We start from the raw sequence: 19,568 nt of genomic DNA, 5'->3' as shown, positions 1-19,568 counted from the left end.
AGCGGCCGGCGGGCTTGCGGCAACCACATGTGACGACCCCGGGCTGGACTCCGCTTCGTCCACGGTGAAAGCAGATCCGGTGATCCACAGCGCGAAGTTGATGAAATTCCTCAGCAACCAGCACGGATCAGCTCTAGGCATGAGGAATATCTCTTTGGATTTGAGACTTTAGTCTTTGCAACTTTACAGATCTTCTTTATGCACCAAGAGCTTGTAACACTCCAAAGAGAAAGGAAAAATTTAAATTGCATCATATGACCCCTTTAAAATGTAATTTTATTGCTTAATATTATTCCATAATCCATCAGAAATCATTCTAATACATTGATTTGGTTTTTTAGAAACATTTCTTATTATCAATGTTGAAAAAAGTTGTGCTGCTTAATACATTTGTGGAAATGCAATACTTTTTTGTTATTCTTTGATTTCAAAGAACAGCATTTATTTGAAATAGAAATTTTACAATAAATGATTTACTGTCACTTTTGATCAATTTAATGCATCCTTGCTCAATACAAGTATTATTTTCTTGAAAAACAAACTTTTGAACGGTAGTGTATATTATTTTCAGAGAATATATATTGAATTACATTCATTTTTTTCCCAGTTGGACAACTTCATAAATCTCACAAAATTAAAAATTAAATTGCCGTTGTTTAAAGAACTTTTATATCTTTTTACAATAAGAAAAAGGCACAAAAATACTGATGAAAAAAAATTCACAGTGTACTTGTCCACCATTGTTTCTATTTCTCAATGATAAACCAATAATAACAATCAATTTTGAGGAAAAGTGTCAGAACTTCCAAGTTCCCATTTTCCAAAAGCAGTTTCTTGAGGATTATGAGTGACGACACCCTGATACCAGAAACAGCAACCTCATGGGAGAACTGCAGCATCTAGCTGGAGGCACCTGGCTGGTTCTGACAAGAACACATCTAGGCCGTTAGAAGGGCTTGTTCAGCAGTAATGATGAGAGAAGCCGACAGAGACAACACTTACACTACATGGCCTGTGATCTCTTAAGACAACTGCACTGCCTCATAATCAACTAGAAGCTAAAACTGACACAGACACATTGAGATGGGCTTCACAAATCCACTGGTGACCATAAATGCTGCACAAAGTGATCTCAAAACTATTGTCTTCATCTAAGTAAGGCTTGATATCGATTCTATGGCGCCGTGCTGCACAGATGAGAGTCACGTGATGCTGTAGGTAAAGATCAATTACTCTCTTTTATGGCCAGTAGAAGGCTCATTGGCTCTGTAACCAATGGAGTATAAGGAGCTATCATGGATGTGAACATCCAGTGGAGCGTTCATACTTCAGCTTTTTTTTTTTTTACCAGAAGTTAATGACAATACCGTCATAAATAGGGTACAAATTAAGGTAAATGTTAATTAGTTTTTTTAAGCAATAGAGGCACAAATCCTATGTTTAATGTTAGATATACCAGATACACTACTGCTCAAAGGTTTGGGTTTAGTAAGATCTTTTGTTTGTTTGATGGATCATGTGACAGTAAAGACTGGAGTAATGACTACTGAAAATTCAGCTGTGCAATCACAGGAATAAATTACATTTTAAAATATATTAAAATAGAAATATATTTCATTTGAAACTGATTAAACTGATTTTTTATTATTTGTTGTTAAAAAAAATAGCTTTTTCGTTAAAGGATTAGTTCACTTCCAGAATAAAATATTCCTGATAATTTACTCACCCCCATGTCATTCAAGATGTTCATGTCTTTCTTTCTTCAGTTGCAAAGAAATTATTTTTTTTTTGAGGAAAGTTTTCTCCATACAGTGGACTTCAATGGGGATCAATGGGTTGAAGGTCCAAATTGCAGTTTCAATGCAGCTTCAAAGGGCTTTACATGATCCCAGCCAAGGAATAAGAGTCTTATCTATCGAAACAATAGGTCATTTTCTCAAAAAATACAAATTTATATATCGTGTAGAGCCCTTTGAAGCTGCATTGAAACTGTAATTTGGACCTTCAACCCGCTGATCCCCATTGAAGTCCACTATATGGAGAAGAATCCTGGAATGTTTTCCTCAAAAACCTTAGTTTCTTTTCAAATGAAGAAGGAAAGACATGAACATCTTGGATCACATGGGGGTGAGTAAATTATCAGGAAATTTTTATTCTGAAAGTCAACTAATCCTTTAACTCATTTATCCTTTAACTCATTAACTCATTTAAAAGAACAAAAACATTGTATCTGACACAACCGTGTTACTGCTTGATTTCTCACCATTAGAAAACACTTACATTTTTAACATTGCAAAACCCCAAAATTTGGACCCTTTCTATAGGATGACGGTAAAAGTGGTAAAGTAGTAAATCTACAATTTTCTAAATTTTTTCACAAACTGTGGCACTGACTGTATTCATCGAGATGAACAGCTCAAGCCTGCTACCCAAATGTAAAAATAAAATTATTTAACTATTATTTTTCTTTAACTTATGGCAATTTATGGTATTAAGTTCATTAACAACTACGAACTAGGGCTATGCCGATAGACGATAGTATTGTGTATTGACGATAGTCAGACATATCGCCTGTGCCTGATACCTCTGATGATAACGAGACAATTATTATTATTAATACTATCTAATATTATATTAGGGCTTATTTGTTTCATCATATCTCTTTTTCCGTGTTTTTACAGTGTTGTGTGTTCTAACCAATCACACATGATTCTGTTGATTTTATGAATGCAATGGTCAATTACATGCGTTCAGATGAGTCATCATTGAAACAGCAGAGTTTTGTGACTGAATTCTGACTCGCAAATTCTCATCATAAACAACAATGGGCAGACGTATGTGCAATGTAAGAATAAGAGATTTATTCAACATACAGTTTCAACATATAGCTTCACGATTATAACGAAAGTGTGTTTAAAGTGCATACTTGCACTAGATTGAAGTCAGTTATGATGTTCTTTGGTAAGGTAAATGTTCTTTGCTCATTTTCTGTAGCTGCTTTTTGAGAAAATGTAAGCATTACAATTAGTAACTTACAATGCTTTTATTAAATTGTTATGTTAAATACAAATTCAGTCATATTAAAAACATTGGCCTTTTAGCCTTACACTGGAGTTGGTTCACTTTCCGGCAATGAAACTAGTAAATAAATAATTAAATAAATTTGCACAATAATATTGTGTATCGGCAATCTCACAGGCTGACGATAGGACATGACAACTGAGCATATCGCCCAACACTACTACGAACTAACATTTGGTCCCAAACTAGCCAATCGCTTTTTAGCAACAGCTTAATTTACACTAAATGTGCTGCCCTGTTACTCATTCTAGCAATTTTTTCATGTTTATTTCATGCATATTTCTAAGAAATTACACAATTAAGGTTTCAAAGTGCATTTAAAAACATTCCAAATTTTGGTTACAGGGTTGCCAAAATGGCAAACGTCAAAGGAATTGAACAGAAAATAAAACAGATCATCTGACATTAGTTTGAACTCGATGTTAACAATTTGTTGACAAAGAAAAAACATGTTTTTAAGAGTTTCGGTCCTTATTTTGTACCATTTTCATGGAAAGTGCCTCATACTAAAGAAGTCCATCTCTACTGTGATAGAAAGGGAAAAGGCCATGATGACTGTGAAAGGACAAACACACTTCAGACTCATGACCGTGACTCTCCAGGGAGAAAAGGATGGTGGTATTTGAGTTTGCATCCTCATTCAATTTCACATATTTACTTAGAGCAAGAGAGCTTCTCCTGTTTTTTTTTCTTACTGCATACACCCTCCTTCTCTCTAGGGTTCTTAATGTTTGTCAGCTTCCATCAGTCTTCTTCTGATGCCTTCATGCAGACACACTCTCCCCTATTCTTACAATGTCTTTCACTCTCCGCAGCTTCTACCCTCATTCGATACGGCCTCCAGGCTCTTGACACGGCTCAACTTCCTGACAGTGATGAACATATCCTGATATCATATAAAAGCCGCCCTCACAGAGAGGAAGCACTGCAAACACAAGAACGAAAGAGGCACTGCAAATAAAAAAAGAAAGAAAAAGACAAAAAGCAAACGGCAAGGCATGGGAGGATGACACTAAAAGAACTAAATGTTAAGCGAACATGATGACTTCTTTTAGATCTATATAAAACTTGGCTTGCTCAGCAGGGGCCTTTCAAAGCCAGCAGGACATTGCTAGAAAACATAATGAAACATTCAGGGTTTTATTTAATCACAGAGAACTGTTAGAACCAGGAACGTAGCCTAGGCTCCAATCGTTTCGCCTCTTGCTATGCCCTGCGGTTTCTAATTGAGATTGTTTCTAAAAGAAACAGCCTGTTTCTTTAAACATCTGTCTGGAATTCTGTTCTTAGCATTTGAAGTTTTCTACAATGGCCAACAAAGCAATTCACAACATGCAAGAGCTACCCATGGTGTTACAGAGCTTGAATGTGAGGGTTTTTTAATAGCCAGAGACTGTGGCAGACCACTAAGTGTATGGGCACAGGCATACATGATCAAATTACATCATATTTACAGAAAAACAAGCTATTAAGACATTCTGACCAAAATATATTTGAATATTTCAGGAGTAAAAAAAGATAAAGAATCATATTCCTGAAACTGAATAATACTAAAAGCACACATAGAGATGAGGGAGTCTGAGGTTCAAAAAGTTATGAAAGTGAAAGAACAGGAATGAAATGAAATTAATAATAAAAAAACGAATTTCCTTATAACCTTGCATGCTCTACTAAATTCTTTAACCTTGTTCTCGCCACTGGAGAAAAAGCTCAAGGGAAAATATTGGTTTTGTACATCTGATTTGCAGTTGTCCACTACAATTCACATGCTAAACAATACTGTATAGTGTATAGTATGGTAGTTTTTTTTTTTTAAGGATTTGAATGGATTTTTAAAACATGCACACATTCACTCTTAATCATATGCCCAATATGCTTTAAAAAGCTCAAAAAAGCTTAAAAAAAAGTCACAATCACATTCAATTATGAAATACAAGATTCACATAATTATTTTTTTTATATTTTTCTGTTTCATGTAAATATTTTCTAAAGTCTACATTTTTTAATTCAAAAGAAAATTTGACCAAATTTGAGTAGTTTGCATCTCATTATTTTTGTATTTGTTAAATGTTTTGCTTCTTCTTTACAACTTGCATTCTTTCTCTGTCAAAACTGAAGAGGTGCACTGGATTTTCAGCCTTTATGAAGAGTAAAGCCCACCTCTTTGATTTTATTGGCCATCTCAGTCATTTTGACATTTACTGTTAGACTGCGGAGTACGGTGGCTGAGATAGCTCATCGTGCTGCAACTTAAGAAAACAAATGCAAATAGAAAAAGCACCAGCAAATTAAGTGTCGTAACCATGTTTTTTGGCATATTGATTACCCTTTGTATAACCACAGTAGAACAAATATGGTTAAACTATGGTTAATGTAGCAAAAACTATAGTGACCAAGTTTTTTTTATAGTAAAACCATGGTTAATTTAGTTAATTAGTAAGTTAGTAAATTTTGTTAATTAGTAAGTTACACTGTAAAAAATTATTGTGATTTTAACAGTAAAAGACTGTAAAAATGCTACAGTAAAAACCTGTTAATTGGTTATCAGTAACTTTCCACACTATATACGATGAATAACTGTAATTACATTTAATTACATTTATTTTTTTGGGGAAGTGAAAAATAAAAAGTCACTGTATAATTTACAGTGAAAAACCGTAAATTGACACTCCCAGAATTCACTGCATGACACTTCATATTTTATGTTTTTTCATTTAAATAACAGTTTCTTCTTAGTTTTTTCTTATCAGTTGTGTACATTAGGGTTTTATCTGACATCTAATGTTGTTAAATTAATGTTTACTGAATTATTTCAGTATACTGTAGTCTTCAGATCTGGGTACTGTCTTACGTTTTAAAATCGCAAAGGGAGTTTGGTCCCATCAGGCTAACGTGACAGTCACGACTCATGCAGCTGTAAGTCATGTTTCTTTTGTTTTTACAAGCGATCTTTACAACACGCATTACATTACGTATCTCATGGCACACTCGTTTTATGCGTATTTGGCGCCACCTATTGTTGTGGGTGTATTATTGACATGTCAAAGTCTAGACCCTGAATATAAAACGACCGCGTTTTTTCAGATGTATTTCCAAGAAAAAAACATCGTCTTATATTCGGGTCAATACGGTAATATCCAAAAAAGCTAAGGAATCATATGATCATGATGTTAAAATAAAAATTTCACCTTTCAGAGTAGACATTGATAAGCATTGATGAGCGTATTTGCAGTGCGTTTATCTATTTGATTGTGTTGTGAGTATTTGCAGCACGCTTCTGTATTTGATTGTGTTGAGCGTATTTGCAGCACGTTTCTTCTACTTGGTTGTGTTGTGAGTATTTGCAGCACGTTTCTGTATTTGGTTGTGTTGCGAATATTGGCAGCGCATTTCTGTATTTGGTCACATTGTGAGTATTTGCAGGACATGTGTTGTCAAACAGATGAAGATGTTTTCTTAATTTGCTGGTGTTTTTCTATTTGCATGTGTCTTTTTTTTTCATTTGCAGCACATTGAGCTCTCTCGGCCACCGTAGTTGAGGCTAACCAGTCCAAAAACATAACATTTAAACATTTTGTCAACAACAAACAGATCAGTACATAATGAGGTGCTGCAGAACAGCCTCAAGAATATCAAATATTAGGGGAACAATTTGGCTGTGTCTAATTATTGTCTAGTGTTTACAGCCCTGCGCAACCACACCCACAGTGACATTGCAAAATTCCAGCTCTACATAACTGGGTAAATAAAAGGTTTTGGATTCAAATTCAAAACACGCCTATCTAAAAGTTTCTAGGCGCGGTTGGTTAAGGTTTGTCCCTCACAACTGGTTTTGGTGATATATTTCTGATGTGCAACTCTATAACAAAGTGATAAATAATGAGAGTACTTGTTTTTTCATGTATCATCTGAAACTGATCCTAACAAAAACTGCTCAAGCAGACTACTGTTGCTATGGTAACCTCCTCAGGCGAACACGTCTTGTCTAATTCTAACTAACGTGTAATCTAACTTCAGAATCATTGTTTGAAACTGCTGTATGTTGTTGAAACATACTTAAATACACACTCCTAAGATTCATTGAACATCTTGTATTCCTTTGGGCCTTAATTGTGAGGGTCAGACATCTAAAAACACCCCATAATTCACACCTTTACCCTGCCAGTGCACTAGTAACTCGCCGTGGATAAAAAGAATACCTTAAATGACAAATTAGTAATTAGTAGTTGTCTTCCATTACTACTTCTGATGTCCACAAGTCCTGATCCAGATCTCTGGCAAACAACACACCCAATGAGCCAGATAGATACTGGTTTCTCCATTCTACCTCTGCAAATGGATGGCATAACCACAGTCCATTATTTGAAGAGTTAATTAAATTTTGTGGTGGCGGTACTAGATAAATTGGCTATTTGAAGATGCCTAATAAAAACAAGGGAGTTCCGAAGCCCCAAAGGAGAAGAGCGGCCTCCCTCCTGCCGAGCACAGGGTCGGGAACAAGTGAGCAATGGAGAAAGCGATAAAAAGAGAGAGATAGAAAAATAGTTAAGCAATCGTGCAAAAAAAACTATGGTGTGTTAATGCGGCGAAGACGAGAGAGCAAGATTAATCAAACGTGGAAGGAAGACGGAGCCTGTAAATTAAGGCAGCAGGAGAGGTTTGAACTTCGCGCATATCCTGTAGCGCACTTCATCAGTCTTCATTAAAAACAGGCAGGCTGCGGCACAGCTCAAGCTCCGGCCATGACGCCTAGCAGCTTGAAGTGATTCTCTGAATTCTTCCGAGGCCAGGTTCTCTAGTCACGCTTGGGAATGCGGCCCACAGGGTAATCAAGTACTTTCCTGATTGTAGAGAGCGCAAGGTGCGGAGAGGCGGAAAGAGAAATATTGGGGTGGAATGACAGAGTCGGTGCAAGGCAATTTTCGGAGATGTTCTGTCACAAACTTTACTCTGGATGAGGGGGAATTTAGATGAGAGAAACACGAGCGAATGGACAGCAGATCTTTCCCGGCGAGGAAAAAAAAATCATCTTGAAAGGTATTTAAAGTCATGTTGGAGCAATTTTTAAGATTTGTGCACAGGGCAAGATGGGAGGGAGATTTCGCTGAGAGAGAATGTGCTAGGAGGAACAGTGAAGTGGTCGAAAAAATGATGCGGAGCTTTAAAAGCTTCCCTGATGGCCGACTCTTCAAAGCTTAGCTGCACCAGGATACATCTGTCTCTCCTCACACCACACACACAAAACCTATTGAGCTGCCTACATAAACAGCATTCGAACTGAAAGCAAACCTCATAATTAAGTCTGTTTACATGCACTTTAAAAGTTTAATTTCAGTCAAACTAAAACAAACAAAAGTCCTTAGAAATGGCATTGTCAGGTACATAAAAAGTGCATAAATTTTACCTTTAGGGGTACAACAGCTGGTTACTGGGGCAACTTTGTATTTTATATACCCACATACGGTGTGTTTTAGTACCTTAGAACAGTAATATGTACCTTTATGCTACTACTATGAATCTTTAAAGAGCTGTTGTACCCCTAAAGGTACCATTTTTGCACATTATTTTGAGAGTGCAAATGCTTTAGTTTGTTTTTTGTGAAGTCGGACTAAAGGCTCGATCACACCAAGAATGATAATCATAAAGATAACGATAACAATAACTATATTAGTGCCCACACCAACACACAATAATTTTCTGTTTATTTTTGTTATCTTCTTTAAATGTCCAAGCTCTTTAAAGTCAGATGGAATCTGTCAATAGTCTCTTTCACACAGCAATCCCGGTTAATTATCGTAAAATTGCCAGAATGGCTTGACCGGTAAATACACAAAAATACTGTTCACACAGGCAACGGGATTCTGGCTTTTTACCGGTAAAGAGACCATTCACACATCAACACCAAATACCGGTAAATTCTGTAATGTCAGTTATCGGAAATTATCTTTCCGATCTGAAATGATCTTTCAGCTGCGCCGTTGTCTTCATTCGTCCACATGAGTCGAAGCACTTTAATTTCAACATCTGTCCAATTTGACTACATTTTTTAAGTCTGAGTGACATAGTGGCATCAGGGGATGATCAAACAGAACGCGTTTTTGCTCTTATAACCACGAGATGCGCATAATAGTATTCAGTTGTAGAGCAGCAGCACTGATGAATAGAAAAGAAGGCAGGGTCTTGAGCGCGACACGTTGAAAAAGCTGCGAGACATAGTGCAACGGTGTCCATCTAGGGCATATTTACATAGAAAAACTACTAAAAAGCAGCAGAGCTCACTGTAAATAGCTCAGAGTAATCATGCCATCTCCATAAGAATTTTATGATTGGCCCAAAGCAGACTTATTTGTCAGCGCATTCTGACGTGGTACGTGCTCATACTGGTAATCTCATTCTGCGTTCACACATAGCAGATTACTGGAAATTTACTGGTAATGTTACAACTTCTCATACTGGTAAATTGCAAGAAGGATCACCCAATATTTTTGAAAAGATCCTGTTCACGTATAATCTCTTAATGGTAATTTACCGTTCATTTACCAGTAAAGACTGTGTGTAAAAGGGGCTAATGTTTTTATCATTCAATAGCGTGTTGACTTTCCTATTTTCAAAGAATTAGAATGATTATTAACACTTTATAGTTATCATTAAAGTTATCGCCCTTGACCTGAACAGGCCCTAAATAATGTGATTGTAGTTCGGCTTTGTCCAACATGTAACTCTGCATGCTAGACAAAAAGGGCTCTGAAGGGGAAACTTGACTAGCCAAGCAACAGGTTTATCAAACTTGCTGCTAAGCTAACAACATAATGCTCTAATAATCATGAAGATACACAAATATTTATTCATTTTCATGTCAAATTAAAACTTTTTTTTTTTTTCCATTTTATTTCGGAGTGTGTCACAATGTATTCTGGGATTTCCTTCCTGCAAAAAAACCCACGCAATTCTGCATTGAGACTTTGGATGTTTTATGATGCAGCATAATTAATTCAGTCTGCATTTTGGAACATTCTTCATGTCACGTGCCTTTGATACCTTAAAGGATTAGTTGACCCAAAAATCTAAATTCTGTCATCGCTGACTCACCCTCAATGTTGTTCCAAACCCAGAAGTATCTGCTCTTTCTCTTCACCTTTTTATTTCACTCAGTCTCCCATAGCTGAACTTTGATTAATAGATTCTTTTCATTTTTGTCTGTCAGTGAAGAAAGCAAACATTTGGTCCACTGATATTTATATGTATGTTTTATGAATTATTTTATTAGAATATTAGAAATGAATTTGCTAAAGGCTACCAGGAAAGCAATGTAAATAAAGTTGATTAAATTCACTCACAATATGTGCACATTCATTATTAATCTTATGCCTAATATGCTGTAAACGGCTCTGTTAGTGTTTCTTGTCTCATCACATTGACAATTACGAATTACATGAATCACATAAATTATATATTTTCAATTTAAAATAGGGAAATTAGATAAAGTTTATTATTTTGAATCCCTGATTAATTCTGCCAGTCATTTACCATTTCTATTGTAAAACAGCTGTCAAATATTAAGTCATATTTCGCACATTATAACCGTCAACTGAAGCGTCGGTCTGGAAATCATGCTTAGCCCACCTACTTTAATTTGATTGGACATCTTCAAACAATTTGACATTGATGTTAATGAGAAAGCCAATGATCTTGGTGTTACGCAATAGCCCTGCAGCACTAAATTACAGAACGAATTTCCACAACTTATTATATACACCTCAGAAAAAATACAGAGGTACCTTAATGCCATGCATGGTAAAAGTTGACAATTTTAATTTTGGGTGAACCATTTCTTTAAATCCTTCCCTTTATAGACAGCTCAGTTTTTACAGTCTACATCCTTGTTTCATCCAAAATAAAATGCAGCGTTCTGAATACTCTCCGATTAAAGCAAGCAAAACAAAGACAGATTCTCTTAATAGTCTCAAAAACTAATTTCTGAAGATGCTTACAGGAAAAGCTCCTTCCCTAATGGTTTATGTAAACACATTTATGTTATTCAGGCTGATTAAGTGCAAACACTCCATGACAACTTCTCTCATCTGCACCCCTCCCTTCCTCCAAAAGCGGCACATCAGAAAATGGTGAGGTCTGTACCCTTTATCCGAGAGTGCCATTAGTGCCATTACTTCAACTCTGATCACATTATGCTGATAAATACATATTATACGTGCATGTTACCATTTACGTTCGAACCTGACTCATCCAGTGTGTTCAGGCTTATGTGTGGGAGATTTTAAAAAAGGGAAAGAAAACTCAAGATCTTCAAAATGGCAATGTTTTAGCTCTAGCTCACTCAAGATCTGATCAGAGCCTCAGATGGCAACCAGCATGACGGGTGACAAGACCGTGAAGTGTCTGCTGCTCAGATGTGTTTCAAAAGAACAACACATTTACAGGGGGAAAGGGAATCCATAGGTTCCATCACGGAAATAAACCACTTCCCGTCTGATCGCTTACTCTGTCTCAGTTTGTCACGTCAGGCTTCCCGTGCTCCTGTCATGCTTGCTTTTTCAAAGGAAGTTATCATTTTTGGCATAGTGCGCTCTGACCAGGAGCGTAGCTGGCATTATATTAAGGCGAGGACTACTGAGCACACTGAATATTAATTAGATGCTGCCACATGATTAATATTCATGAGCAAAGCTGCATTTTATCTAAAGGAATTGACACAATGCATTACATTTGCTCTAAAAAAAAAATCTACGTATTTGACCAGCACACTATAATAATGCCACACACAATTTCAGTTTATTTTTGAAACCACAGCACCTTTAAAGGTGCAACTGAAGTGATTTCCAAAGGTCTCCACTGATCGCGCTCATGCTGCCCCTGATCGTTTATGCAAGCACTGTTGTTGAGAAAAGGCTTACCTTGACCCCCCGGACGCGGAACTCCGCTAAAGCTCGGCTCATTTTGGCAGAGGCCGCTGGCAGATCCTTTCCACTGGCGATGACTTTCACCAGGAGTGAATCGTAATGAGGGGAGATGACAGCACCCTGGAAAGCAGATGCGCTGTCCAGCCTGATACCCATGCCCTCTCCACTGCGAAAGACCTGCCCAAGAGAAAAGAAAAGGATGGTCAGAATACAGATTCAGATTAATCTTCATGTACGTGCTGGAGGGACTGCACTTGAAAGAGTCAGGATGTAATACTAAAGACAACATTTTAAATGGTACACAGTGGTATATTTACACATTATTTTCACACTTGAGGAAAAGTAATTTAGGATAACTAAAAACAGTCTATAGGTAACTTACACCAGATGCAACCGACACATCATGATTTACTAAATTAGTCACACCCATTATAATCAATACAGTTGTCAACCCTGGAAGAATTTGTTGTTTTCAGTGTTTTTTCACAGCCAATCCAGCTACTTAATTTTTCCCTGCACCTCTAAAATAATGATTGTTTTAACATTATATAAAAAATAATATATAAAATATGATTACATAATAATAATAATAACAATTTTGGCTATGAATTTATGTATTTGAATAAATTGTTACAGAAAAGCCAGCTCAAGATTTTCTGCTCTTGTTTCTAACATTATCCAGTTGCAGCTATTTTTTTAGACTCAATCTACTTAATTTTCCCCTGTGCATATGAAATAAATTAAAAAAAACATTACATGTATTAATTAATTACAATATATTACTACTTAATAATTATAATATTTTTTGCATTGAATGTAATGTTATGCACTTAATGAGTCATGATCATTACATAAAAAATGATCTTATCTTTTTTTTTTAAGATCTGATCTTAAAAAAAAAGTTGCTTTGCAATGATTTGTATCGTGAAAAGCGCTGTACAAATAAACTTGACTTGACTTGACTTGACATAAAAGCCAGCTGGTCTTCTAATTTACATAATCTTTTTTTAACCAATTTCTAATTTTCTCTAAAATATCTTTATATAAGACATGCAATTCAGCTGAAAATAAAATTGGATACTATTTTATTTTCATTTGACTGTTGCTAATATATCGCCTCAAACTAACAGTTGTTTGGTTCATGTTAGTGAACATTCTAAGAAGTATTTTTGAGGCAAATTCCGAGAAATGCATTTAAATACGGTGAAATGTGTTCAGTGGCGCTCAAGAGTTCTAAACTGTTCTCAGAAAACATCTCATTTCCATAAATAAACACAGAAGGGACAGGGGATTTTGCATGAGTGGCACTGATGGGCGTAGTTACTCAAAGGTGAACAGGTAAAATTGGCTGTTGAAACGCTTCGCACATGATCTCAAAATATGCCGTGCGCATTGAAGGGTTTGAATGGCGTGTTTAAAGGTGCAACTGAGCGATTTAACAAAACAGCTCTTCAGGGTGAGGCACAGGAGGCGGCCCTCAGCCGCTTACCTAAACGTGAGGTTAAAAATAAAAAAAAGCAACAATTTTAAAATCTAACATTTCGCAGAGAGCTGCCCCTTGAACTGTACAAACATTCATCCTGCAAAAATAGAGCAACCGTCGACACAAGTACCTCAGGGGAGTGTGCAGGCAATAAGAACAAATTGAGGAAAAAAACACTGACACACACAAACATGCACACAAAAACACTCACACTGCAGCCAACTGGCAGCAGTCATTTACTGGTGCAATTGTGCTCCGTCTCAGCCTCTGGCATCCACATTACAATCATCAGCACAGAAAAATGTATGTGCACAGCAGAGACACAGGCACCAGCAGAGGTATTGTAAGGGTGGGGTGTTACAGAGGAATTTAATGAGAAGTGCGAAAAAAACAGAAACAGAAGAAGAAGCCGAGGTCTTGGCTTCATTACGGTTGCTCTTCGGGAAATGGCACGATTGCTCAACATCGATTGTGCCGCCACTTATGACATAAGACATGCTAATGAACAGTAAATCCACCGGAGATTAATACAAGCATCGCCATGCCAATTCAAAAGCGTAATTTGATATCACTCAAATTGAGTGGAAATTTGATTTGACGCTGTTAATGGCTTCTGCCACCCAGTGAGACGACCGTCACAGAGATACGACAGCATTTCTCTGTCATTTGCAGCCTGAATGCCTGCAATAAGTGAATGAAGGCAAATAACTGTTTTTATTATTGAAAAGTCAACTTGACACAAAAATGGATGCTGCTTGCCTTCTTAAAAATGCACTCAGTAATTCAAAAGAAAAAAAAAGTTTTGCAGCTAAAGAAATTAAATGGGGGAAAATCCCACTTTTCTCATTGGATATTGTGACATACCACAAACTGGGATTCATACTGACTTTTCAGAAACTAGCGTTCATTTTAATTACAGTTAAAAAAATTTTAGCAGAAACATGAGAAAATACCATCATATCATTATCCGACAAGCTCCACGCTGATCTATCCGGCTCAGCTTTGCTTAGAAAAATGAGACCGGGGCAGCCATAACAGCGATCCAAAGCTGTGTACTTGGCTTTTCATCGTCAGATAGATGCTTTAGGACAGGATTTCTGTTGAAGCGCCACTGATCTGGGTCACAGCAAGACTTCTGGAGGACGTGTCTCACACAAAGAGATCTGAAAAGGAAGGAAGGCAAGCAAGCCAAAGCTCTGCATGGGTCAGTCTTATTCTTTCTCTTGTTCTCCTCATCTATCATTCTGCTTTTTTCGTGCCGGTTGTAATTGGGAGCAGGGCTGAAATGGATGCTGAAACTGATGCTTGTCTTCTTTACCAGCAGGGGCTTGAGTCAAATGAGAGCTTTAAATACAATTACAAACCTCTACCTGCCATGCTGAGAGAAGACAGAAAACAGAGCTGTGTTCTGATTCACAGGGCCCGCAGCATTCACACTGAGCAGGGCTTGTGTAGACAATTGGAACAAAAGGTGTTTATTTGGAACATTATTAAACTGGAAACACTTAGGGATTGTTTAAAGTGCCCCTATTATGCCATTTTTAAGGTTGCTAATATTGTTTTATGAGTCCGCAAGGTCAAAAAACATGTTAGTTCTCTCAAAAAATAGATTCAATTTTACCTCATTTCTAAATGATTCGTAAACAACTTGTGCGAAGCAGTTCCAAGAATCAGTCTCTTTAAACCCCTCCTTTCTGTGAGCCCTCACTGCTGTGATTGGTCAGATGGCTCAGTCCTTTGTGATTGGTCCAGAGCCGTAGAGAGATTGGCTCTGGATTAGTCTACAGCGTACAGCGTGTGTCGGAAGCGAAACGCCCATTACGAATTCCTGACGACTCGTTTAGGCGGCTGTCGGCTTCACAACTTTGCAGATAGTTTATGTTCACATACAGCTACATGACACACTGCATGAAAGGTAATATTCGAAAAGGCATATAAGGGGCACTTTAAATAAACAGAAATAGCCAAACTTTCATTTATATAAATGTATACAATGCATCCATTTCTACGTTTATTTACGCTTTGATTTGAACAAAAACAGTGTATCCGTGTGATGCGGCTGACACAGAACAGCATACGTTGTTTACGTTCAGTGGATATTCTCCAAAATGGCGCTACGGTGACACGGAGGAGACGAATTGTTGAATAAAGTTGTTATTTCTGTTTTCTTTGCGTACAAAAAGTATTCTCGAAGCTTCATAAAATTCAGATTGAACCACTGATGGCAGATGGACTATTTTGACGATGTCTTTCATACTTTTCTGGGCCTTGACAGTGTTATTTACTTGGCAGTCAATGGGACAGTCACAAGCCTCCCGGTTTTCATCCAAAATATCTTAAATTGTGTTCCGAAGATGAACGAAGCTTTTATGGGTTTGGAACGACATGGGGGTAAGTGATTAATGACAAAATTTTCATTTTGGGGTGAAGTAACCCTTTAAGTTAGGTATTGGTTAGGATTAGGGATGTAGAATATGGTCATGCAGAATATGTGCTTTATAAGTACTAATTAACAGCTGATATGCTATTAATAGGCATGCTAATAAGCAACTAGTTAACAGTGAAAATTGGTCCCTACGCTAAAGTGTTACCAATATTTCTAATAAATTCTGTTCTTTTAAACATTCTATTCATCAAAGAATCACAAAATGGATCACAGAACGGATTACTGATCCACAAAAATATTAAGCAACACAACTGTTTTCACTATTGATAATAATAAATGTTTCTTCAGCATCAAATCAGCATCTTAAAATGATTTCTGAAGGATCATGTGACACTGAAGTTTGGATTAATGGCTGCTGAAAATTCAGCTTTGCCATCACAGGAATAAATGATATTAATATAATAAAATACATTAAAACAGAAAACAACTACTATTTTATTTCACACCATAACTTTTTTTTGTTTTTATTTCAAAAACAAATGTAAAACATTTTACCGACCCCAAACATTTTGAATGGTGGTATAATTTCATATGATTCTTCATACCAAAATTTGTAGTGCTATATGATTTTTGCTATTTTTAATATTTAAAAAATATGTAATTTGGTTCATTTTTAATGTTTATGCATGTTAACGGCAATATGCTCATTTGTTCAATTTGACATTTACAACATTAAAGGCACATGAAAACTTTACTGTAACACCTTTCCAAAAGCAAAAAAAAAAAAAAAATCATAATAAAAACTATAATATTTTATTATTTTTATTAATTTGCTTACTTATGTCAGCATACTATTTATTAAAATATCACAAGGTCTTATTTTATGAATCTTTAATAAACTTTCATACTGCTTTAAATAACATGCTTACAAAACTTGCTAAAAATAATTATACAAGGAAACTTTTAATAATTACATAATATTGAGCCAATTATAGTGAGAGGTGACATCCAGTTGCTCCCTACATCTTTAGCAGTGAATAAACATATACACTTCCTACAATCTGGAATCTTGCTTGAGGTGGTCAAATACCCTGTGAAGTCTTTGCAGGGGACTTTTGGGTAGCTGGAACATGCCCATGGAATTTTATTAGTCACTTCCTGAAACTCTCAGGCATGAAAGAGAAAAACAAGGAGACTGAGCGCAGGAGAGAGAGAGAGAGAGAGAGGTTTCAGCAGGTGAAGGGTAGAGTTTCAGAGATGGCAAGAGAGAAATGGTAATAGAGGGAAAGAGATCCCACAGTTTCTGAGCTCCTAGCAACCCTGCATGCTCTAACAGGCAGAAAACCATCACAGCAACCCTGGAGAGACGAGTGAGAAACGTTCACCTGATTGTTTTATCTCGGAGGGAATATGAAATTTGACGCATGGAAGATCATGCTTTGAGCATGTCAACCTAATCAAAATTGTTCCTTTTTTAAAAAAGATCTGATTTAGTTTGAAAGATTGTCTCATCTAAAAGAAGATGCAGGATATGGAGTTCAGAGCGGCACTTATTTCCCTTCTGGCAAAAGATGGACAGGGAACAAAACATCCCACTGCATCATATGTGCATGTAATACCATCTAGTTAATAAATATTAATTTCTACGGTATTTTGACTTGTAAAATAGCATTTTAACATTACAAAAACAGCAATTGTGTTCATCTTTGGAACACAAATTAAGATATTTTTGATGAAATCCGAGAGCTTTCTGACCCTTCATAGACAGCAATGCAACTGACACATTCAAGGCCCAGAAAGGACATCGTTAAAATAGTCGATAAAATGCAGTGTTAGGGAAGCTACTCTGAAACTGTAGCTTGACCAGCTACAAGCTACTTGTAAATTAAAGTAGTTAAGCTACATTCAAGCTACCCTTCTGAAAAAGTACATTGAAACTACTTAAAAAATATTTTTTTTTACAATTAACATTACAAATAACAAAATAATTATTAATGGAAAATTATAATGAAGTTATAAGTAAAATATAATGAAGTTATAAGTAAAATATTTGGGGTTTAAAACCAACATACTGTAATGCAATCATGATTTCAAAGAGTAAGGTGAATTCAGGTTTATTGGGACACTTTTCCAAGCCATTTCAATGAAAAAAAGTGTCCCAATCATTTGATTTTGTAAACTATCGGATACACACAATAATAAAATAGTTAATAAAATATTATCTTAAACTGACTGTCAACATGCAAAATTGCTACTAACGTAACATCAATGCAAGAACAAAATGTATGCAACTTAAACTGGATATGGAGGAGTCATAAAATAAGCAGGCTAAACTCACAGCACATGCACATAATGACTGTGAATGGAGACGTCAATCATCAGCTGTGCACGTGAACACTGCGCTTTGCGTTAAAAAGGCTATTATTCACCTCCTGTATGTGCTTTAAGTCTTCGACATAGACCGCATTTTAATCTTTGTTTTGCGTAAATTACAGTTGATTCATGTGAAATATCCACTCCTGTACATCCTTTGCAATATCATCAGACGATCTCTTGTTGGTGGAAAGACTGTAAAGCCGCGCGATGCGTGATATCACAACAGATGGCGGTAATGATCAAATTTAGATTGTGATCTAGTCAGAAGAAGACGCTGCGTGCGCTGCTTTAATGCATTACAGGCTCGTGACTCATCAGAACGCAAAACGGAATTTGGTCGCGTTACATCGCTATTTGCTGGAAAAAGTAGTTAGCTACAGGAAAAGCTACACTGTTTTAAAAGTAGCGTCGCTACTGTAAAGTTACTGGAAAATTTAGTTACGCTAGTAGCGCCGCTACTTGTAGCTAGCTACTCCCCAACACTGATAAAATGCCAGTTGCGTTGCTGTCTATGGAGGGCCAAAAAGCTCTCGGATTTCATCAAAAATATCTTAATTTGTTTGTTTTTTTTGTATTTGTATTTTGTAATTTCAATTTTGTATTTTTTGGGGGGTGAACTATCCCTTAAATGACCAATATATTTATAAATATACTGCATAACTACTTAAGATACTATTTATAATTTAATCAGAGCTGTTTTTTTCTGACACAAAAACTAAGAATGTTTTTGGAATTAATGAACTGCATGAACAATTATGAAATTTTCAATTATGAAAATTTCAAGACAAGATAAAGTTACAATAAATTATTAAAAATGTACACTACTATTTGGAAGTTTGGAACCAGTACGTTTTTTTTTCCCAGTAAGGATGCATTAAATTGATCAAGAGACAGTAAAACATTTATAAATTTTATAACAGATTTGTTTCAAATAAATGCTGTTCTTCTGAATGTTAAATTCATGAACAAATCCTGAAAAAAAAAAAAACATTCCACAAAAATATTAAGCTGTATAACCGTTTTAAACATTGATATTAGGAAATGTTTCTTAAGCACCAAATTAGAGCATATTAGAATGATTTCTAAAGGATCACATGACACTGAAGGAGCAATGGCTACTGAAAATTCAGCTTTGCCATCACAGAAATAAATTGCATTTTAAAATATATTAAAATAGAAACTAGTTATTCTAAATTGCACTAATATTTTACAAAATTACTGTTTTTGATCAAAAAATGCAGCTTTGGTGAGCGAGGGAGACTTTCAATAGCATTAAAAATGTTACTGACCATAAATTTGAAAAGTAGTTTATTTAGAACACCAA

General features: G+C 36.1%; 1 protein-coding gene across 1 annotated transcript in view; it reads right to left on the bottom strand.

The window, feature by feature from the left end:
- The window catches only part of LOC107756168 (pyruvate carboxylase, mitochondrial-like), a 141,350-nt gene that overhangs the window by 45,233 nt on the left and 76,549 nt on the right, over window positions 1-19,568 (bottom strand). The window contains exon 10 of the mRNA XM_016573187.1: window positions 11,994-12,176. Within this exon, the coding sequence (XP_016428673.1) occupies window positions 11,994-12,176 (183 nt within the window). The remainder of the gene's footprint in view (window positions 1-11,993; window positions 12,177-19,568) is intronic.

This window comes from Sinocyclocheilus rhinocerous, unplaced genomic scaffold, assembly GCF_001515625.1.
Source record: "Sinocyclocheilus rhinocerous isolate Xijiao unplaced genomic scaffold, SAMN03320098_v1.1 scaffold682, whole genome shotgun sequence".
NCBI classification, from domain to species: domain Eukaryota; kingdom Metazoa; phylum Chordata; class Actinopteri; order Cypriniformes; family Cyprinidae; genus Sinocyclocheilus; species Sinocyclocheilus rhinocerous.
The sequence above is the reverse complement of the archived record's forward strand: the minus strand, read 5'-3'. Positions and strand labels throughout refer to the sequence as shown.